Raw genomic sequence first — 23,722 nt, forward strand, 5'->3', positions numbered from 1 at the left:
TGCATGTGCCCATTAGCCTAAAAAGTAGTCCACTTCAATGCCAGGCCAGGTTTTATTTTTTAACCTTTTTTTGTGTTGCCAATGTTTTATTTAGCTTTTTCATTTTTTTTTTTTTTGGGGGGTGGGGTGAGGGAGCTGAGATCAGCAGTAAACCTACACACTGCTGCCGAGCTGCTCATTTGCCATGCTGCTGCTTGCAGTGCTCTACAATCTGTTCCAACATTCCTTAAATGGGCACCCAGTTTTTAGGGTACAAATACCTTGCCACTGTTTTACAGTTCCAAAATGGCCAACTCGTTTAGAAGCGTTGTTTTACACCAATTATACAGTATGCAAAAACCCTTCCACGATGGCCAAACAGTGATAGGTTTACTGAGTGGCCATCTTAAAATGGTATTGTTCCTACTGTATCAGTGGTGTACCATTTCAGGATGGCCAACGAATTGCGTTTAAGCATGGCAGGAATCTCGGAATGGTAAAGCAATGTTAAACTATTGAAATCCCATTTCAAGACAGCAGGCTTGTTTTTATTTACAATTCTCTGCCCCTGACGTATGCCTCATGTTTCCTTTCTTTTCTCACATGACAACAAACGAAAATAAAGAAGCAAAGAGGTCAAATGTGTTTTGCCACATAAAAGGTTATACCAATTGAATTTGCCAATGCTTGTTGGTTTAGCTTTGTACTTTTCACATTTTGCATTCTTAGGTCAAACACTTTCAAAGGCACAGAAAAAAAGAATAAATAACATTTCAAGTTGAACTAATGGATTTGTGAATTGTTGAGGTGCAAGTGTCATGTTACAAAAATGAAATTTAGTTTCTGTATGTTCATATTGGTATGATGCTGATGTTTTCACTGGAACACCATTAGAACGAATTGCAGTCTCCACAGCAATCATCCATGACCGTTTTTTTTTTATCTCTTTCTTGCACATCACATTACAACGATGTTTTGCTTAGGATCCTTCTTGCCAGTACAGAATGTACTGCCTATGAAAATGTTTGTTTACGGGGGTAAATAAAAATAAATAAATGTGTACCTTAAGGCACGCGTTTTCCCCCACAAAATGGAACACTACAAAGCAAATGTTTTGAAGCGCCTAATCGAAACAACCTTAAAATTCACCTTCACAAAGAAGAAATGTATTTTTTGTTATTGAATCCATCATTTAATGTGCTTATTGCATAGTGGGTCGTGTCACACGTAACACCTCCAGCCGCAAAATGCTCTAGAAGTGTAGATCTGCTGTTAGCACTGCAAGTACAAGGAGGGACATGCGGGTGCCAGAAGTGGAAGTTATGAAGAGAAAAGAGTGCCAAAAGGAGGGCAGAGTAGGGAGAAACACAAAGGGAGAGAAAAATCAACGTTCTGACATCAGCAGTGGAAGGATAGAACTCATCCAGTCAAACCACAGTGAGGAAAACACTTCTTGGGTGGGACAAAAACAAGAATAGGGAAGGAAGCCATTGCATTAGGTTCAGGGAACTGATTTAGGCAAAAAAAAACTAAATGAATATTGAGTAAACGATTAACACAAAGCCCACTTTAAGTCTATATTGGATACAATAAGTCTGTTCGCCAAGAGACAGCTGACGCAGTCTGTATGGAACAGCTAAAAACAGGACCGAACAAGTTCCTAATAACTGACATGGGAAAACATGAGATCTCTCCCCCATCATGCCCACACATGAGATCTCCGCCCACAATGTACACTGACGTGTGCCCTCTCCTGCAGATCAGCATGCCCCTGACCCCTCCCCCCCCCCCAAAAGTACATGACATTGTGCCATTTGCTATCAAACCCTTTGCCTCATGAGGCACACAGCTCTCAACCTTCTTCCCTTCAACAAAATCCAGCGCTTTCCTGATTCACAACACTTTGCGCTCTCATGAGGAACAGAGATTACCCCTCCAAGACATTGTGCTGTGAGCATCGACTTCTGCACATCACCCTTTCTCCTCACCCCGCCCTCTGCCCCTTAACAGTACAGTGCTCTACTACAGCACGCCATCCTTGAGAAACACATCACATGCTAGCGCCGGGACTCTCTTCGGAGCATCTGTTCCACTTTATAAAATCTTCTTGTTTCTGGTATCCACTGGTCTTGGCTGAGGTGCATGACCACAGTGCCATCATGAGGTGCATTACTAGCAACCTCAAAGGCAGATCACTCCTTCACACCAGACATCAACCAGGGCTCCTTCAAGATGTCTGAACAGCTGGACTCCAGTGGCACCAGACAATGGTCTCTGTTGAGCATCACGCCTGCTCCCCTGGGGTGCGTATCTGGGCATTCTGGGGTACAGTAGACTGTATGCAGTGTACGCCATTAGAGCAGATCACTGTTCAGTCCTGCAGTACATTCATGGACATCTAATATGCATCACCTTGTGCTCCTTGATGGACATCATCCCATGTGCCACTGATGTATATCAACCAGTGGTTCCTGTGCCACGCGGTTACTCATAACTGCTGACCTGTGTGCATTCCTGCTTGTGTGTTTGTTGGCATGTGCCTGAGTCCTTATATGTCAGTATAGGTTTATGAAAACATATGTCTGTAGGTGTACAGGTCTGTGTGTATGCCTTAACTCAAACTTATTCTGTCAACGCATGTTTACTTCTGTATCTGGTTGATGTGATCACATCTAACTTTTTGTTCTGCTGTACATCATGTTAGAAGTTACATCTTTTAGGTTATCGACATTATTCGTCTTAGGTCATTTTAGTTTGTATTTCAATAAAAGCAAATATGACCAGGGTCATAAGAGATGCAATTAAATTGTTGGACACTTGGGCTGGGTGAGGTGACACTTCTAAATGTATAACTTTCACTCTGATAACCAGACAAACTAATCAGACACATGAGTTATGCCAGGTCCTTAGCCTTACTGTAATTTCTGCTCATAAGTATAAAGTGAAAGGTGGGTCATGCTTTACCAGCAGCTTGTTTTCCTTGATGACACAGAGCAGTTTTGTCCATTGTCCAAATCGCTTCTTTCTCAGAAGGAAAGCACAGATTCTGGCATCCTTCACCAGGTCCATCGAAGCCTCCTCCGACGGCCACTGGAGTCTCATTTTCTTCCCTTTGCCATCCTCTTCCTCCTCATCATAAGATTCATAGGAGCTGCTCATGGCATCCGAATCATGATCTGAAAGGAAAGAAGCAAGTTTAAATGAACTAAAACAAGACAAACCGAGATGGCAATCAGATATGACGTAGGACACCACTATTGGCTTTCTTCAAAAGCAATTAATTACAGAACAGCATAATGGGAGCTGGAAGATATTGGATTTCAGATCCACAGTTAAAATGTGTAGTTAAATTAGGAAAGTATGGCATAATGCCTAAGTAATAGGAGGAAATGAATAATAACCACGGTGTGCTCGCCACTGGAAATTGAAAATGCAGCTATTTCCTTTCTGACGATGCCATTCAAAATCAATATGCATTCACAATATAACTATGGTGTGCGCCCATGCACCTTCATATACTCAACATGCATGTGCTATTTCTGACAAAGTAAATTTCACATCAAATGTAGGAAGTAACGCCGGTCTTTGCCCAGGGAACAAACATATGGCAATGCAACAATTGGATATTAACAACATCTACAGAAAAAGGATTATTACCAGATTAAAGGCACCTGGGGGTCATTATTTCCCATCTGAACACGTGTCTGCACCAGGAATGCAAACCCAAGAAAGCTCTGATCGTTGTTGCATCCAGAGAGACTGAGATGACAGCTTGCACCCAGGCTACAAGTCTGCTTGCCCCACGGACAACTTACCTACCGTTCGCTGTCCGACATCAACAATAAGCCCAGGACTCCTTTCCTGGTAAATGTCAGCTCCTATCTAGTATTACCTTTGTTATGTCACAGCCCCAAGAAATTGAGTTAGCACTTGTTTGTACCGTGTCTTAGTTGCCTCTCCAAAGACCTTTTCAAGGCGGCTTTTTTTTAACGTTCTTTTGGGTTTACACAAAGCTATAGCCTGGTTGAGGTCAGCAAAAACTACAAGCTCCTAAAATGTAGACTACACTATCTCAACAGTTTTAATTCATTAGTCTGCATCGAGAAAAGTCTACACATCTTTCCATAGTTTTAAAACAGTCACATGTCTGATTATATATATATATATATCTATATATATATCTATTGTTCATGCAGCAACACGCACCAGCATTACTTTATGAAAGACCCACAATCCTATCACAATTAAACCTCAGGACTTTTACAATTCGTTGCTGTATGAGTAGAGTTTAATGCATGGAGAATATACTTGGGCAGGAGGGCCAGTCCCAGTAAAGCTACAGTATAGCCCACAAGACCAATCAAATCTTTAATACCAACTGGGCAGTTCCAACCTATTTGCCTTCTATGGACCTTCAGCACTGCACACTTCCGCTGTTCATTTAATGCCAGTGTCTACACCGGTAGTCAAAGCAACATAAATCAATAATCAAATCAACAAAGTACTCCGTCATCGGAATGCCCAGACGTGTGCTCAACCATCACACAGATGCCCTGGCTCCCACTCCAATTTTTTTTTTTTTTTTTTTAAAAGAACAAGATCCAGACTTGGTCAGCTGGTAATATGAAGGATGCACTCAAATTTCTACCATCACATAATCAGGCATTTCCCGGTTCTATACCCGTTTGCTTAGCTAAAGCAAGAAAGATAAGCATTCCCCCTAACTGAGGTGCTGCACAAAAAGTGCTGAAGCTTTGCTTCACTGTGGCACCTTGTAAGAGCATCTGTCCACGCCACCTCACATAGCCGAGCGTGCTTGCTTCATCCACAACCTGCTACCTGATAGCTCACAGCTTTCGAGTAACACATGTCAATGCATGCTTCCCCACCCTTTCAAGCAACGGTATAATCCTCTTATTTAGCCTGGTTTACCCTTTATAAGTGCTCGCAGTGTTTTCTTGCAAATCTTTGCTTTCCCGACATCTAGAGGGAAACTGAGCTTGATAAATTGCTACTGCTTGCCGCAATGTCATCAATGAGTGGGTGCTAGAGCACACGACCAGTCATTTCTCATCTTGTGGTCACTTTTCACCTGGAAATGTAAGTACTAAAGTGCATGGGTCCTTGATAATCGAGCTAATCAAGACTTTAATTATTTCAGTCATCAGGGCAGTGGCCACCTATGTCTCCAGAGGGAAACCCCTGTGGAATAATCACGCTTATTTATATATCATAGCATACAGGTAATTACTGACCAGTTCAATTTTAGTTCCCTTAGTACAGTACTCAGCATAAAGGGTACGTTCATAAAATACACCTGTATGGAGGCCATAAGGGACACATCGTCCAATTCGTTGTCTATTAAGAGCAATCCCATACCAAGCATCGCCAGCAGTGCTCATATATCAAAACATACAATAACAATCATACGGAAATCATCATTTCAACATCCAGGTCTAGGTTCCTAGTAATGTACCTCCTTACGTGCTCTTTATATGTCCAAAGGCATCACCTCCCATAGCTACTCTCCCGTGAGGCCGCAGTAAGCATCTTACTCGCGCATTTGTTTCGACAATAAAGGACAAGTTTAAATTTTGAAGCCTGCTTCAGGTACTTTCTCTTCAAGATGGTAAACTAGGAATTGAGACCACAAGAACGAGAGAGACTGAGAAAATAAAGAGTGTAAAGAAATGGCTCCCTGTTGCAGTTACCCCCCACTTTTTGCCTGATACTGATGCTGACTTGACTGAGAAGTGTGCTGGGACCCTGCTAACCAGGCCCCAGCACCAGTGTTCCTTCACCTAAAATGTACCATTGTATCCACAATTGGCACACCCTGGCATTCAGATAAGTCCCTTGTAACTGGTACTTCTAGTACCAAGGGCCCTGATGCCAAGGAAGGTCTCTAAGGGCTGCAGCATGTCTTATGCCACCCTAGAGACCCCTCACTCAGCACAGACACACTGCTTACAAGCCTGTGTGTGCTAGTGAGAACAAAATGAGTAAGTCGACATGGCACTCCCCTCAGGGTGCCATGCCAGCCTCTCACTGCCTATGCAGTATAGGTAAGACACCCCTCTAGCAGGCCTTACAGCCCTAAGGCAGGGTGCACTATACCATAGGTGAGGGTACCAGTGCATGAGCACTGTGCCCCTACAGTGTCTAAACAAAACCTTAGACATTGTAAGTGCAGGGTAGCCATAAGAGTATATGGTCTGGGAGTCTGTCAAACACGAACTCCACAGCACCATAATGGCTACACTGAAAACTGGGAAGTTTGGTATCAAACTTCTCAGCACAATAAATGCACACTGATGCCAGTGTACATTTTATTGTAAAATACACCACAGAGGGCACCTTAGAGGTGCCCCCTGAAACTTAACCAACTATCTGTGTAGGCTGACTGGTTCCAGCAGCCTGCCACACTAGAGACATGTTGCTGGCCCCATGGGGAGAGTGCCTTTGTCACTCTGAGGCCAGTAACAAAGCCTGCACTGGGTGGAGATGCTAACACCTCCCCCAGGCAGGAACTGTGACACCTGGCGGTGAGCCTCAAAGGCTCCCCCCTTTGTCACAGCCCAGCAGGGCACTCCAGCTTAGTGGAGTTGCCCGCCCCCTCCGGCCACGGCCCCCACTTTTGGCGGCAAGGCTGGAGGGAACAAAGAAAGCAACAAGGAGGAGTCACTGGCCAGTCAGGACAGCCCCTAAGGTGTCCTGAGCTGAAGTGACTCTAACTTTTAGAAATCCTCCATCTTGCAGATGGAGGATTCCCCCAATAGGGTTAGGATTGTGACCCCCTCCCCTTGGGAGGAGGCACAAAGAGGGTGTACCCACCCTCAGGGCTAGTAGCCATTGGCTACTAACCCCCCAGACCTAAACACGCCCTTAAATTTAGTATTTAAGGGCTACCCTGAACCCTAGAAAATTAGATTCCTGCAACTACAAGAAGAAGGACTGCCTAGCTGAAACCCCTGCAGCGGAAGACCAGAAGACGACAACTGCCTTGGCTCCAGAAACTCACCGGCCTGTCTCCTGCCTTCCAAAGATCCTGCTCCAGCGACGCCTTCCAAAGGGACCAGCGACCTCGACATCCTCTGAGGACTGCCCCTGCTTCGAAAAGACAAGAAACTCCCGAGGACAGCGGACCTGCTCCAAGAAAGGCTGCAACTTTGTTTCCAGCAGCTTTAAAGAACTCTGCAAGCTCCCCGCAAGAAGCGTGAGACTTGCAACACTGCACCCGGCGACCCCGACTCGGCTGGTGGCGATCCAACACCTCAGGAGGGACCCCAGGACTACTCTGATACCGTGAGTACCAAAACCTGTCCCCCCTGAGCCCCCACAGCGCCGCCTGCAGAGGGAATCCCGAGGCTTCCCCTGACCGCGACTCTTTGAATCTAAAGTCCCGACGCCTGGGAGAGACCCTGCACCCGCAGCCCCCAGGACCTGAAGGACCGGACTTTCACTGGAGAAGCGACCCCCAGGAGTCCCTCTCCCTTGCCCAAGTGGAGGTTTCCCCGAGGAACCCCCCCCTTGCCTGCCTGCAGCGCTGAAGAGATCCCGAGATCTCTCATAGACTAACATTACGAACCCGACGCTTGTTTCTACACTGCACCCGGCCGCCCCCGCGCCGCTGAGGGTGAAATTTCTGTGTGGACTTGTGTCCCCCCCGGTGCCCTACAAAACCCCCCTGGTCTGCCCTCCGAAGACGCGGGTACTTACCTGCAAGCAGACCGGAACCGGGGCACCCCCTTCTCTCCATTCTAGCCTATGTGTTTTGGGCACCACTTTGAACTCTGCACCTGACCGGCCCTGAGCTGCTGGTGTGGTGACTTTGGGGTTGCTCTGAACCCCCAACGGTGGGCTACCTTGGACCAAGAACTGAACCCTGTAAGTGTCTTACTTACCTGGTAAAACTAACAAATACTTACCTCCCCTAGGAACTGTGAAAATTGCACTAAGTGTCCACTTTTAAAACAGCTATTTGTGAATAACTTGAAAAGTATACATGCAATTTTGATGATTTAAAGTTCCTAAAGTACTTACCTGCAATACCTTTCGAATGAGATATTACATGTAGAATTTGAACCTGTGGTTCTTAAAATAAACTAAGAAAAGATATTTTTCTATATAAAAACCTATTGGCTGGATTTGTCTCTGAGTGTGTGTACCTCATTTATTGTCTATGTGTATGTACAACAAATGCTTAACACTACTCCTTGGATAAGCCTACTGCTCGACCACACTACCACAAAATAGAGCATTAGTATTATCTCTTTTTACCACTATTTTACCTCTAAGGGGAACCCTTGGACTCTGTGCATGCTATTTCTTACTTTGAAATAGCACATACAGAGCCAACTTCCTACATTGGTGGATCAGCGGTGGGGTACAAGACTTTGCATTTGCTGGACTACTCAGCCAATACCTGATCACACGACAAATTCCAAAATTGTCATTAGAAATTGATTTTTGCAATTTGAAAAGTTTTCTAAATTCTTAAAAGACCTGCTAGGGCCTTGTGTTAGATCCTGTTTAGCATTTCTTTTAGAGTTTAAAAGTTTGTAAAAGTTTGAATTAGATTCTAGAACCAGTTTTAGATTCTTAAAAAGTATTCCAACTTTTAGAAGCAAAATGTCTAGCACAGATGTGACTGTGGTGGAACTCGACACCACACCTTACCTCCATCTTAAGATGAGGGAGCTAAGGTCACTCTGTAAAATAAAGAAAATAACAATGGGCCCCAAACCTACCAAAATACAGCTCCAGGAGCTTTTGGCAGAGTTTGAAAAGGCCAACCCCTCTGAGGGTGGCAACTCAGAGGAAGAGGATAGTGACTTGGAGGACAATTCCCCCCTACCAGTCCTATCTAGGGAGAACAGGGTCCCTCAAACCCTGACTCCAAAAATAATAGTCAGAGATGCTGGTTCCCTCACAGGAGAGACCAACACCTCTGAAATCACTGAGGATAACCCCAGTGAAGAGGACATCCAGTTAGCCAGGATGGCCAAAAGATTGGCTTTGGAAAAGCAGCTCCTAGCCATAGAAAGGGAAAGAAAAGAGATGGGCCTAGGTCCCATCAATGGTGGCAGCAACTTAAATAGGGTCAGAGATTCTCCTGACATCCTAAAAATCCCCAAAGGGATTGTAACAAAATATGAAGATGGTGATGACATCACCAAATGGTTCACAGCTTTTGAGAGGGCTTGTGTAACCAGAAAAGTGAACAGATCTCACTGGGGTGCTCTCCTTTGGGAAATGTTCACTGGAAAGTGTAGGGATAGACTCCTCACACTCTCTGGAAAAGATGCAGAATCTTATGACCTCATGAAGGGTACCCTGATTGAGGGCTTTGGATTCTCCACTGAGGAGTATAGAATTAGGTTCAGGGGGGCTCAAAAATCCTCGAGCCAGACCTGGGTTGATTTTGTAGACTACTCAGTAAAAACACTAGATGGTTGGTTAACTGGAAATGAAGTGTGTGACTATGTTGGGCTTTATAATTTGTTTATGAAAGAACACATTTTAAGTAACTGCTTCAATGAAAAGTTGCATCAGTATCTGGTAGACCTAGGTCCAATTTCTCCCCAAGAATTGGGAAAGAAGGCAGACCACTGGGTCAAGACTAGGGTAACCAAAACTTCCACTGGGGGTGACCAAAAGAAAGGGGTTACAAAAACTCCCCAGGAGAAAGTGGGTGACACTAGAAACAAAGAAAAAGAGTCCTCTGTAGGCCCCCAAAAACCAGAACAGGTGGGTGGGCCCCAAGACACAACCCAAAACAAAGGTGGGTACCAGGGTAAGAACTGGGATGCCACTAAGGCATGGTGCCACAACTGTAAACAGTCTGGGCACCACACCAAGGACACTTCTTGTCCCAAAAACAAACCCCAGAACAAAATTCCAGGGGTAACCAGTGTAGCCATGGGAGATGACTCCTCAGATGAGGAGGTCTTCATAGCCTTCAACTGGAAACAGGGCCCAACAGGTGAGTTGGAGATTCCAGAGGGAAGTAGACACTTCCACCACCTACTGGTGAATGGAATCCCAACCACTGCCCTGAGAGACACTTGTGCCAGTCACACTATTGTGCATGACAGGCTGGTGCTCTCAAACCAGTACATCCCAGGTGAGACTGCCAGGGTAAGAGTTAGCCTAGACAGGGTCACTAAGAGGCCTGTGGCTTTAGTACCCATAGAAGTGGGTGGCACTCTTAGCTGGAGAAGGGTAGTAGTCAGTACAGACCTCCCCCTTGATTGTCTCCTTGGAAATGACTACCCAGAGGTTAGTCAGAGCCCAAGAGAGGAACTGGTCCAGTGCCAGTCCTCTCCCAAGGATTCTGGAAGTCCTGCCTCTGCAGTAAATGCAAGCAGGCCCCAGAAGAAGAAGAAAAGAAAACAGAGTAGGAAGGGTGGACAACCTTTAGCCAAGGTTACAGCAAGCCAAGGAGATTCTGCTCCAGTAGGGGAGAACTCCAAAAATGGCCCTGATAAAGTCCAACCTGACCCACAAGAAGTCCTGGCTAGTCAGGCAACTGTTAAACCTGAGTGGGTGGCTCCTCAGCTAACAGAAGAAAGAGTGGAAGAAGGGTGTTTACTACAAGATGTGGTAACCCCCCACTCTAATACAGCAGACAGGCAACCTGAACCCAAAGAGGCCTGTAACTTAGCCCCTTCCCTTTTAGGTGAAGAGCTAAAGGTGTGGTTCTGGGCACTGACAGCTGTCAGTGGCCTCTGCTGGGTGTTAGCCTTTATGGCTGCACTATCCTTAGCATGGTGGTCTGACCCCATGCCAAATAGCAAGTTAGGCCCCCTGACCCTATTGGTCATGGTGGGGTTACTCCAGCTCTGGGTAACCTCTCTGGGTAAGCTAGGGGTAACCCTGGCCAAGATAAGGTTAGCAGAGGTGGATACCTCTAAGACCAAAATAGAAAGAATGGGTGGAGACATTGAAGAGGCAGACAAGAGGCAATTCAGACTAGGTCCTATCACTGTGGAAGTAGGTCAGTTCCCCAAAGGGAATGACCTGAACAGAAGGATGTAAGGCAGAGTAGGCCCTGCAACTAACCAGCCTATTTCTCCTACTCTTCCTCGCCTGACAGACTAGGAAGACTCTCCCAGCTTGGGCTGAGTCTCCTGGCCTGTGGGCTGGGGGGGGCTTGTGTAAAGAAATGGCTCCCTGTTGCAGTTACCCCCCACTTTTTGCCTGATACTGATGCTGACTTGACTGAGAAGTGTGCTGGGACCCTGCTAACCAGGCCCCAGCACCAGTGTTCCTTCACCTAAAATGTACCATTGTATCCACAATTGGCACACCCTGGCATTCAGATAAGTCCCTTGTAACTGGTACTTCTAGTACCAAGGGCCCTGATGCCAAGGAAGGTCTCTAAGGGCTGCAGCATGTCTTATGCCACCCTAGAGACCCCTCACTCAGCACAGACACACTGCTTACAAGCCTGTGTGTGCTAGTGAGAACAAAATGAGTAAGTCGACATGGCACTCCCCTCAGGGTGCCATGCCAGCCTCTCACTGCCTATGCAGTATAGGTAAGACACCCCTCTAGCAGGCCTTACAGCCCTAAGGCAGGGTGCACTATACCATAGGTGAGGGTACCAGTGCATGAGCACTGTGCCCCTACAGTGTCTAAACAAAACCTTAGACATTGTAAGTGCAGGGTAGCCATAAGAGTATATGGTCTGGGAGTCTGTCAAACACGAACTCCACAGCACCATAATGGCTACACTGAAAACTGGGAAGTTTGGTATCAAACTTCTCAGCACAATAAATGCACACTGATGCCAGTGTACATTTTATTGTAAAATACACCACAGAGGGCACCTTAGAGGTGCCCCCTGAAACTTAACCAACTATCTGTGTAGGCTGACTGGTTCCAGCAGCCTGCCACACTAGAGACATGTTGCTGGCCCCATGGGGAGAGTGCCTTTGTCACTCTGAGGCCAGTAACAAAGCCTGCACTGGGTGGAGATGCTAACACCTCCCCCAGGCAGGAACTGTGACACCTGGCGGTGAGCCTCAAAGGCTCCCCCCTTTGTCACAGCCCAGCAGGGCACTCCAGCTTAGTGGAGTTGCCCGCCCCCTCCGGCCACGGCCCCCACTTTTGGCGGCAAGGCTGGAGGGAACAAAGAAAGCAACAAGGAGGAGTCACTGGCCAGTCAGGACAGCCCCTAAGGTGTCCTGAGCTGAAGTGACTCTAACTTTTAGAAATCCTCCATCTTGCAGATGGAGGATTCCCCCAATAGGGTTAGGATTGTGACCCCCTCCCCTTGGGAGGAGGCACAAAGAGGGTGTACCCACCCTCAGGGCTAGTAGCCATTGGCTACTAACCCCCCAGACCTAAACACGCCCTTAAATTTAGTATTTAAGGGCTACCCTGAACCCTAGAAAATTAGATTCCTGCAACTACAAGAAGAAGGACTGCCTAGCTGAAACCCCTGCAGCGGAAGACCAGAAGACGACAACTGCCTTGGCTCCAGAAACTCACCGGCCTGTCTCCTGCCTTCCAAAGATCCTGCTCCAGCGACGCCTTCCAAAGGGACCAGCGACCTCGACATCCTCTGAGGACTGCCCCTGCTTCGAAAAGACAAGAAACTCCCGAGGACAGCGGACCTGCTCCAAGAAAGGCTGCAACTTTGTTTCCAGCAGCTTTAAAGAACTCTGCAAGCTCCCCGCAAGAAGCGTGAGACTTGCAACACTGCACCCGGCGACCCCGACTCGGCTGGTGGCGATCCAACACCTCAGGAGGGACCCCAGGACTACTCTGATACCGTGAGTACCAAAACCTGTCCCCCCTGAGCCCCCACAGCGCCGCCTGCAGAGGGAATCCCGAGGCTTCCCCTGACCGCGACTCTTTGAATCTAAAGTCCCGACGCCTGGGAGAGACCCTGCACCCGCAGCCCCCAGGACCTGAAGGACCGGACTTTCACTGGAGAAGCGACCCCCAGGAGTCCCTCTCCCTTGCCCAAGTGGAGGTTTCCCCGAGGAACCCCCCCCTTGCCTGCCTGCAGCGCTGAAGAGATCCCGAGATCTCTCATAGACTAACATTACGAACCCGACGCTTGTTTCTACACTGCACCCGGCCGCCCCCGCGCCGCTGAGGGTGAAATTTCTGTGTGGACTTGTGTCCCCCCCGGTGCCCTACAAAACCCCCCTGGTCTGCCCTCCGAAGACGCGGGTACTTACCTGCAAGCAGACCGGAACCGGGGCACCCCCTTCTCTCCATTCTAGCCTATGTGTTTTGGGCACCACTTTGAACTCTGCACCTGACCGGCCCTGAGCTGCTGGTGTGGTGACTTTGGGGTTGCTCTGAACCCCCAACGGTGGGCTACCTTGGACCAAGAACTGAACCCTGTAAGTGTCTTACTTACCTGGTAAAACTAACAAATACTTACCTCCCCTAGGAACTGTGAAAATTGCACTAAGTGTCCACTTTTAAAACAGCTATTTGTGAATAACTTGAAAAGTATACATGCAATTTTGATGATTTAAAGTTCCTAAAGTACTTACCTGCAATACCTTTCGAATGAGATATTACATGTAGAATTTGAACCTGTGGTTCTTAAAATAAACTAAGAAAAGATATTTTTCTATATAAAAACCTATTGGCTGGATTTGTCTCTGAGTGTGTGTACCTCATTTATTGTCTATGTGTATGTACAACAAATGCTTAACACTACTCCTTGGATAAGCCTACTGCTCGACCACACTACCACAAAATAGAGCATTAGTATTATCTCTTTTTACCACTATTTTACCTCTAAGGGGAACCCTTGGACTCTGTGCATGCTATTTCTTACTTTGAAATAGCACATACAGAGCCAACTTCCTACAAAGAGTGTGAGACAGAATGAGTGAGAAAACAAGAAATGATCCCAAGAAAGAGAAAAAGAAAGGGAAGACCAGGAGAGATAGAAAGAGAAGGAGAGATAGTACGGGGCCAACATAAGCCTGTCAAAAGTAATTTGTCTTATGCATTCTTCCCAATTTCCCATCTTTTGATAAAAGAGATACTTAAGTTGTAGTGCTTTAACTTGTTGCATACATAGATCACTCTCATACATGTTATAAACTTTAGCACCAAAGTGGTACACGCGGACAGCCTTTTGCTCCAAACATGAATCGCCTCATTGTATGATGGAACTAACGAAAAACAGAAAAAGGTAATGGCGTTTCACTCTGCAAGATGAGGGGAACAATGCAATGACACAGGTAGCCACAAAATAATTATTTAAAACATGATCCTACATTTGTTTCATCATCATGGGTTTCCTCCATTTCAAGCTGCCAGTTACTTACCAGAGTTCAACAGTATATGAATCACAATTTGGCCGAAGCTGCTTGGTTTGATAACACTCGCCAGACGGTCTATTTCTTCATAGATTGAGTGCCTCGAGGTTAGGGGCAGAGTCCAGCCACCCAAAAACTAAAATACATTTCCAAATTAATACAAAGCTCAGGTTATGTAACAGCCGAGAGAAGATACCAGAGCAGAGGTTGTGTGAGGACTCCCAATTACAGAGTACTGGTTTGAATATTTTTTACAATGGCAGACCATGCGAATGTTACACATCATAAATGTTTATGCAAACCTGCTATTTGACTCATTCAAGCTTGACCTCGTCGTTCACACATAAGAAATTTGGATTGCTCACTACAAACTGTCTAAATTAATTTTAAACAAAGCAAATAAAGTTAATCAGTTCATCAAGAATGCCGAGGGCAATAATTCAACAACCCTAAGGTTTGTACAGAAACTAGATTAACATAAAAACTGGCCGTCATCTAGGATGCTCGGTAAACCTACAGTGCTCGTCCCCCTCACTTCTATTCCAGAACAGCAATGTGGGCCTACCGTGTGAAGACCGCTGGCCTCATGCCAACCTAACCCGATTTTTTTTATCCTTTAACACCTTAACATACAGTGCTTAGAAACAACAAAAACTGTATGCACTAAACAAAAAAAACTGCATTTGTCTTTTGCTGTATTTAAGCACTGTATGTTAAAGTGTCAAAAGATAAACAAAATCGATTTGCATTGTTTTAAGAAGTGGTTTTCTGGGCAGACGTGCTGTGGGAGGGTCCTTCTTCGAGTAATGACGTAGGACTGTACTTTATAGACCATAAACTCACCATATCGTGCTCCTTATTACATCGAAAATAGAATGGTCTATTTTATTACAGATAATGTGTGACATCACAGTGTATCCCACCGGAGCCTTAAAGTGACCACCAAGCAAATGTCAGGTGAATATTTAATGAGATGGTGCATAATGCGCTGCATCGTTTCCACATACAATATAAGCTCAATTTTGCATCCATATGTGGGTGTCATCGATTATAGATATAACCCCTTACAATATGCTCCCGGCTTTATGAAGACACTAGGTCCTCTGCAATAGCCTTCTGTCTGCCCAGCCTGACACTGCCGAGGGCAATAATTCAAATGATATTCCAAGGGGTAGGAGTGTGAGATCTTTATGTACGGTAGGTTCCCCCTTCACGGATTCTTGCCTTTTGGAGATCTTCTCAGCATGATAGGGCTACGAAGGCCTTGATCTGATCGCCATCGGGGCTCAGTCCTGTTTGTATCAAACTCCCGTTTGAGCACAAAACGGTGTGAATCTGGGCGTGGAAAGTACAGGTGGTGACTCCCGTTATTTGCAGCTGGTGAAACCTTGGACAAGCCGGTGGGTGTAAAGCGCACACATGCAGAGGTTTACACAGCCTGTCATTGGGATTAGCGTGCTACTACTTCATCATGCTCCGTTCCATGCACATCAATTCACCAAAATGCCAGGGGTAGTGGAAGTGACATGCCAGGTCACATGACCTCCTCTTACACCCAGGAAGTGAACTTGCATTACCTTAGACCTCAATGACATCATAGCAAGGGACATCATAAAACCTTTAACCTTGGTGACATTACAGAAAATGACGCCACATGTTCTTTGTCTCTGCAGTGCACTTTTCTTTGTGCAGTGATAAGCCCACGATCCTTCCAGGAGACATCCCTTGAATGGTGTCACAAAGATCTCAAAACACCCAAAAGATATCATCAAATAAAGAACCATTTTAGAATGCTTCTAGTTTATTGATATTACTGATGAAGGGCTGGGTAAAAGATGTTTTTCTTTTAACTGTATACCGGACACTTTACGGTAGCATATACAAATACTATTTGCAAAATCTTCCAAATAAATACGATTATAACCATTTTTGCATTGCACAGAAATATGTGAGAATCTGCACATCATGGATCTACTTACTAGATTCTCACGAAAGGCAGCATGGCAGCCATAAATGCTGCGCTGTGTGAGAAGGAGAGAGCAGGGCAGTGCCAAGCCAAGCGAAATTCCAGCACAAAATAAGTTTTGCACTAGAAAGCAAATTGAAAAAAAAATGATTTTGCGACCTAACACGGCACACAATCTTAGCTGAAGTACCTAGTGATAGGTTGCTGTGTCATTCAGACCCAAACACGCTGTAGAGGCGGTGCTGTCAGATTTCACCTAGACACTGAAAAAATTAAAAGTTATAATGCCTTTGTGCAGCATCTGAATGGATTGCTTAAGACTCTCTTACCTCAGTTTTCACATTTATATTGCAGATATATATTTTTTTTGTTTGAAAGAATCTCACATGTGGACACTTTCAAAATTAAACATGAAATGGACCTACAAAACAAAAGTGAAAAATTAACAGAGGCAAGGGGTGAGCAATGGAAAGAAAACAAGCTCACATTGAGAGCCCTCTTTAATCTTGTTCCAACTAGATCTGAGCCGGAGGTCACAAGGTTAGTGCCAGGGGTCGCAATGGAGGAGCCAGGCATCGCAGGTGCGAACGCCTGGAGGCCCCCAAATGACGTCCATGCACCAGTCCCATATAATTGGGCACCAGCTGCACAGCCACTAGTTTGTACACCCCGTGCAGGTGCATATTTGCGGCCCGGTTCTGATGGGGCCCAGAGTGTTCACCCGAGGCCTGCCGGCAGACACCGGGTTGCATTGCCACACACTGCCCTGCAGTCATCTGGGAACACCTCGTCTGACAAACCACAGAATGCCGGACAGCAATAATTCCACATCACATGGTGATAACAAACTGAAGTGACCGCCAATTGTGCTGTATTTAATCGCCCAGTAAGACAGCAGAGGAAAGAGGCATAACAAAGTACTGAAAAAGCACCAGTGCACGATTTGACTGCAACTTTACTGCAGGAAAGCCATCAAGTATCACCACAATATTTAAGCCTCTAATACACGAGAAATTAAAACAAGTTAAGAGTCCGCCTTTTGTGTTTCTGCCTAAATTGCATTTTGTCAATTCAGCCACACAACAGAGGGTTCATAGCCCCACATCTGGTGTGGAACCCCTTCAATAACAGCCTCCCCATGGATAAATCTAAAATTGAAAAGGAACACAAACAGATTTACTCAGTCTTGGTATTCAAGAGAAGTATCCTTATGAAGCAAATACTATCCAGGGGCAAATTCTTGACTTCTGCCTAATAGAAAGCAACATTCCATTTATCTGAAGGTTAAAAAAGTGACCTGCTTATATCGTGCTTTAGTCTCATTTCCTGTCGAGCAGCTGCACACAGGTCTTCTTACTCGACCCATCTTTGAGCATCAAAGACTGTCCTCTTTCATCTCATTGCGAGCACTGCGTTCATACCGATAGATATTTAAGGCCCACAGGCAGTTCTACAGAACAACAGGAGTTGACTATCGCCTCATAGTCGGCTCTTGTAATGGCATATTTCCTCTGCTGTAGAAGTCACTGAGGAGCTTGATAAGTCTCACCTATTCATGTCTAGCAGTAGGTGGACCGGATCAGGATGTGCTACAATCACTTGAACTTTGGGCTGATTTCAGATTCCAGGAATTCCAGAACATTGTGATGATCGGACATCAGAGTGCTTAGACCCAGAAATCTGCCTACACACATTATAAAGGCCAGAGTCAGGGACGGATCAAAAATATGTTTAAAAGTTAGGTTTGTAGGTCAAAAGCACCATAAACCACATTAGTTCGAAAAATTGAGGACCTTCGATGCAGTTCTACCTTTACAAACTAATTTTTCATTGAACTCAATAAATCAGGCATAGCTCCCGTCGCCCCCCTCCCATGGGTTGGGTCACACTCCTATCCACAAATCAGTTTTCACTTCACAACAAACAAAAGAAAATTATAAAAAGGGAATCTTTCTATATTTTGCTCTGAAACTTTAAAGTCATGCCGTTATTTTTTTTTTTTTATAATTCCTGATCACAACATCCACCACATTGCCACACATTCTATACCTTAAAACAAACTTTTGACCTTTGTGTAAGTAACCCCATCTGAAAGGCACAAGGAGGACAGACTTGTAATTGAAAGTGTCAAGGAGAAAGTGATGTATTGGTTTATGTATCCGCGAAATAGGTTAGGATTGACTTTTTACAGCCTGAGGTTAGATGTAAATTACTGTTAAAGTCTGATGCCATCAGTGAAACGTTATTATCAGAAAAGTAGAGGAACGCAACAAATGTGCCGCACAAAACTAGGATCACTCCTCTAGTTATCCCCTTACAAACTCTTGAACAGCTTCCGGCTGAGCTTGTTCTGACTACCATTTAAGGCAGCATCTACTAACCTTCTGACTTCTGTGGACCTCCAAAAAAGTCACTGCTGAAAGGGGGACCCCCACCAAACAATTTCTATTACACGACTCTCAAAACAAATATATAGAAACAAAAACAAGTTTACAGCGAGAACACATACACAAATTACAGAACATTTTACTTAATTCCCCCCCAAAAAAATTATAACTTTTAATGTCAAAGTTGGATCTTTTCCAAATGTTTTACTCCTAAAAGATGACGCAATATACTAGACTTTAGCATATCGTTGTCTTTTGTCGTCCTAATGAATAAATACAGAGCGCATACCAGTGCTGCATTAGTTGAGGTGGCCAATTGTTAATAGTAGATCCAGTCTGCTGTACTTCTGCTGGTGCCAATCAAGCCAATGATACCAACTTAATTTTTAGCTTCCAGTTTCAAATTCCTTCACGTTTACAGAGTGTTTTAGAAAATTTAATTTTGTTTCTTTTATGTACATATACTTATTATTCTGCTAGTATTTAATTTTTTAATTAGCTCAGACCCCCTGAGTAGGTGCTGCAGACCTCCTGGGGTCTCGGACCATAGGTTAAAAACCACTGCTCTATAGAGCTGGAACTCATCCATATTTCCATCCTCCAGACAACAGGCATCATCTTACACTCTTATGCTTCAGTCCTTTCTATGCATCGAGGCTTCACTGCACCCCTTACACTCTTATGCTTCAGTCCTTTCTATGCATCGAAGCTTCACTGCACCCAAAATAAAAATAAAAATATCCTTGATATTCAAAGCTATCAGCAGCCTACCCTGAACCTATGTCAGTGGAGGGACCCACATCTCCAACCAAGCCCGCTGACTGTCCCTACATTGCTTCGCCATCCCATAACCACCATAAGCAGCCCCTGCGCTGGCCAAAACATCAGCATGGAAACATTTATATCATTTATCGTATTAGCACTTTTGAATTAGAACTTTCTGCTGCTTAAGCAGATGACCCCAAAGACTTCCTTAGAATTACCTTGTATATATGAAAGTCCCAGCCACAAACATCGCCCTGCCACACCCCTTACATGGTGATCACCAATACTGCTGTGCCACATGTGACCAGTGATTGTACATATAACTGGTGCCTGGAAATTTAACAGGATTAGATTTGTAAATTGGTGACGCTTGCTATCCAACCTAACTCAATCTGTCACGTCTAACCACACACAATTTTGTTCATGTGCACGTGCATCTGTCTTTAGAAAACACACTTATTCTAGGTTCCACAGATCATTAGGTGATTTACTATAAAATGCAAAGAGGGATACATATATCATGGATGCATCTGACATTATATTAGTACAAACAAGCATTGGTCAGAGTGCTCTTATATAGATGTACTCACTGGCGGTGATGTACTCAGGAGCTTTTCCAGGACTCAGGGGGACAGCTTCTTCATAATACCCTTCAGGAAGGGATGAGGTTGGTAATGGCGGGGGACCGTTCTCTGATAACTAAAAGAAAACACAATCTTATATCACACAAGAGGAAGTGATAGAAATAGGCAGTTCAAGCAAATGCCTTCTTTAATGTATTTGTATAATACACTTATTACATGTTCATGACAGATACTGTTCATAACGAATACCACAGACATAATTGCAACGCACATTGATTCAGCCACTGAGAATGCTTTAATTACAAACCATTATAGCTTCATTCCTGGAAACCATTTATATACAGTGTATCATATGAACCATGTCAACCTCATATTTTTGAGCAGGTTATTATTTAAAATAATTTTGTACGATTTACATGAGATTAACAAGCATTTGCAATCCAATGGGTCTCGCGTTTGCTCGAGTTAGAGCTATTAGCATTTGCAAATTCCTAACTGGACTATTCTTGCCACAAATTGAAAATGAAAAGTAAAATAGTTGACATAAGCGAGTTGATTCAAAGCACAATGGCCGCCATGAGCATGAAGGAGAGACAAAAAAAAAAAAAAAAGAAGTTTGCTCGTAGTCAAACATATCAGCAATCGTGCAATTATCCATGTAACAGGGGCAGTCTGCAAGGCGGTAACAAGACCGCCCCAAGGAGGGACAAACGTAAAGCATTTACCAATGATGATAAAGGATCTTTGAAAGGCAAGCCCACAAAAGAGTGAAAGTGATGGGCGTGGTTAAAAACCCACAATACTTACAACAGGTCAAACCGCTTGCGCTCGACCTAAAAAATCTCCTGCGCGTACTTTTATACATTTATTTATTCAGATAAAATCTTGAGTAACTCTTGCTAACATTAAGACACACACCAGCCACCTTCCAGACAGAGGGTGCTGATGCTGTCACTGAAGAGGGGGTTTTAACCGGCAAAGAAGTGCTTGATATGATTGGTGGGCAGAAATCTTCCAGGTCATTGTACCATGCTCTGCTGGTAAGTTTTCCATGTAGATAGATGCTATTTTGTTTTTCACCATAGTCTTTGCATTAGTGGTATATTGGTTGATTTATGTATGTCCCTGTTGTACTGAAGGACTGGGGTGGGAACAGATTTTAATAAAATCTAAAATCTTGACTTCTACTAAATAAGGCATTGGAAAGTGTGTGTCATCCAGGAGAACTGTCACAAATGCGGGCGGGAGAGGTGGTCAAGGATGAAGCATGACACGATGAGTGTGTGAGAGCACCTCTTCCATTAAGAAATTATTCTGGTTGCTAGATTAGAGCCACATTCTCGAGATGACCTACGGATGCGACAAATGGTTTCGCTTATCAGAAGTAGACAAAACACAATACTTTGAGTCCTATGCCACCACACTATTTGTGATTAGCAAAACATGAGTGGCACATACATATACTGATATGCACTGAAAGCAAACCAAGGGCAATTTATTTGTAAAATTATTTTTATGTCTGTTCTGTGCGCTCCCTTTCTGACTTATAATTCATTCTTTCTGAGCAAATACAAGTCTTTAAAGTACATCCTACGGTAAGACTTAAAGGGGGCTCATCCAGTAAATGAGATTTCAATGGATCTCCAAACACTAGCAGATATTACAGAACAAAGCAACTTTCTAGAATGCCTACTGTTAATGATTGTTAGAGACGCACCACTTGGAGGTCCCTTTAAAGTCTAAATCTGTAGAACAAGTTACCTTTGGTGGCGCCTTATCTGGTAGAGACCATATCTAGCTGCAGATTCCTTACTTTAGAATTACCTCCAGGCATCAGAGTGGATCAAGATTTTTTTTTTTTGTGAGCAGTACCTCTGCATTCCAGAAGATGGTGTTTGCCTCCTCGTGGCGTTAGCTGCGCCGGAAGTTTCCCCAACAGTGTGCGGACGTCAGTTTCTTTTGGTGACTTTCCACACCAGGAGCACATAGCAAAGAAGGACAATGACCAGTGGTGTGTGGAACAAATGTCCCGAACAGGGAACAGCCATGTACCTATTAATTTGTTCACAAAGCGCAAAGGATGAATGGGTCTGTAAGAAACCTGCAGCTAGATAGAGTCTCTAGCAGATAAGGCGCTACCCTAAGGTAAGTAACTCCTTCATCTGATGGATACTTCTAGCCGCAGATTCTTTACCTTAGAATAGATACCCAAGCAATACTTCCCCAGAGGAAATTAGACTAGAAGTCCTGCAGGACCGAACGGGTAAAGTGCTTGTCCTGATGGACCAGACTGTCCAGGCATTAGCGCTTGCTGAACGTATGTAGTGAGGCCCATGTTGCTGCCTGGTAGATCTCCAGGGCTGGAACTCTGGTTTCTAACCAGGTGGTCGCACCTTTTGCTCCAGTGGAATAAGCACGCAAACCATCTGGGGGGTGCTCCTTGACCAATGCGTAGCAGAGCTTAATGCAGAGTACAATCCATATGGGGATGAGAATGTGATATATATATATATTCTTTTATCTTCTCTCTTTCCTCTTCCTTCCTCTCTCTCTTTTTCTCGGAGTCTTCTTCCGTAACGTTTATTAGTCTTGTTATTCCTTCTTTAGGGTCGAGCCTGCGTCGCATGCGCTTGCGTTTCGCTAAGCGAGACGCTTTTGTAATTAAAAAGGGCTCGGAGCCCCGTCCACGTCACATCAGTGTTTGTCATTCGCTTGTGGGCTTGGCTCTTAGAATCTGCTAGATTTCATTAGTGGAAGGCATGCATACGTCATGCCTTTTCCGGTGGATAGCCCTCCTCGAGTGCATCGACCAAGTACAGAAAACATGCGAGGCTCGCTGTTTTCTGTCCGGCTCGTAAACTACTTTTTCTCTCTTTTCCCAGCGCGATCTCGCTTGGCAGAAGTCGAGCGCTTTACATAATATCGACCCTGTTTCACAGTTAATTGCACTTTTTCCGGTTAGTACATAAATGCATTGCAAATGCTTGTCTTCCTTGGTGTGTCTCAGTTTCCGGATTTGTTGTTCCCTACAGAAGGACAGACGCAAGTGGAAAAAGAAGGAATAAAGGGGAATGGGCAAGTATTTTAATGCTTAATATTGGCTAGTAAAACCTGGTGGGAGGGGGAAGGGATAAGGAAGAGTCTGGGGTCAGTGAGGGACCGTGTCTAAGAGTGTACATTTGGTGAATATTGTTTTAGTTTCAGTTGGGTGGTAAAATGAACAAATAAAGAAATTTATAACCGAGTCTTGTTTGTGATGAACTTTCTATTATTTCTGGCAGTTTCTTTTCATACATTTTCTTTCTCCCCTTGTCTCCCTCTTCTCTCATTCCTCTCTCTCCTCCTTCCCTTTCCCTCTTCCAAAATATGCACTCGGGTTTCGTATACAGGCTCGTACCTACATTAGCCACGTCGCTCCTGGAACGTGGTGGGTAGTTTTGGCGTCTTTGGGTGCCTCCACCTCTTCGGCTTGTGAACTCGTTTCTCCAGCACTTTCTGCCCCACTGCGACCTTCCTCACTCTCCTCCACTTTCTCGGCGTTCTCCTCCTTTTTTTCCTTTCCCGGCTCCGCGTCTTCCTTTTCTGTGCTTCTCCCGTATGAGTCTTCTTTCGCCGCTTCCTTCTCGCCCAGTCTCTCCTCATTGTGCCCTTCTTCTCCTGTGCTGCCTCGCAACCCTCTATTTCCAGGTTAGCGTGCGTTAGTTTTCATGCGTAGCTTGTTGGAGTGCCCCCAGGGCACGC

General features: G+C 44.8%; 1 protein-coding gene across 2 annotated transcripts in view; it reads right to left on the bottom strand.

Annotated features, from left to right (window-relative positions):
- Window positions 1–23,722, bottom strand: part of AFAP1 (actin filament associated protein 1) — a 482,665-nt gene that overhangs the window by 215,483 nt on the left and 243,460 nt on the right. For both annotated transcript variants that reach the window (XM_069203306.1, XM_069203299.1), the window contains exons 4-5: window positions 19,988–20,096; window positions 2,944–3,155 (exon numbers count right to left, since the gene is read on the bottom strand). In XM_069203306.1, the coding sequence (XP_069059407.1) occupies window positions 2,944–3,155; window positions 19,988–20,096 (321 nt within the window). The remainder of the gene's footprint in view (window positions 1–2,943; window positions 3,156–19,987; window positions 20,097–23,722) is intronic.

This window comes from Pleurodeles waltl, chromosome 1_2 (genome assembly GCF_031143425.1).
Source record: "Pleurodeles waltl isolate 20211129_DDA chromosome 1_2, aPleWal1.hap1.20221129, whole genome shotgun sequence".
NCBI lineage: Eukaryota > Metazoa > Chordata > Amphibia > Caudata > Salamandridae > Pleurodeles > Pleurodeles waltl.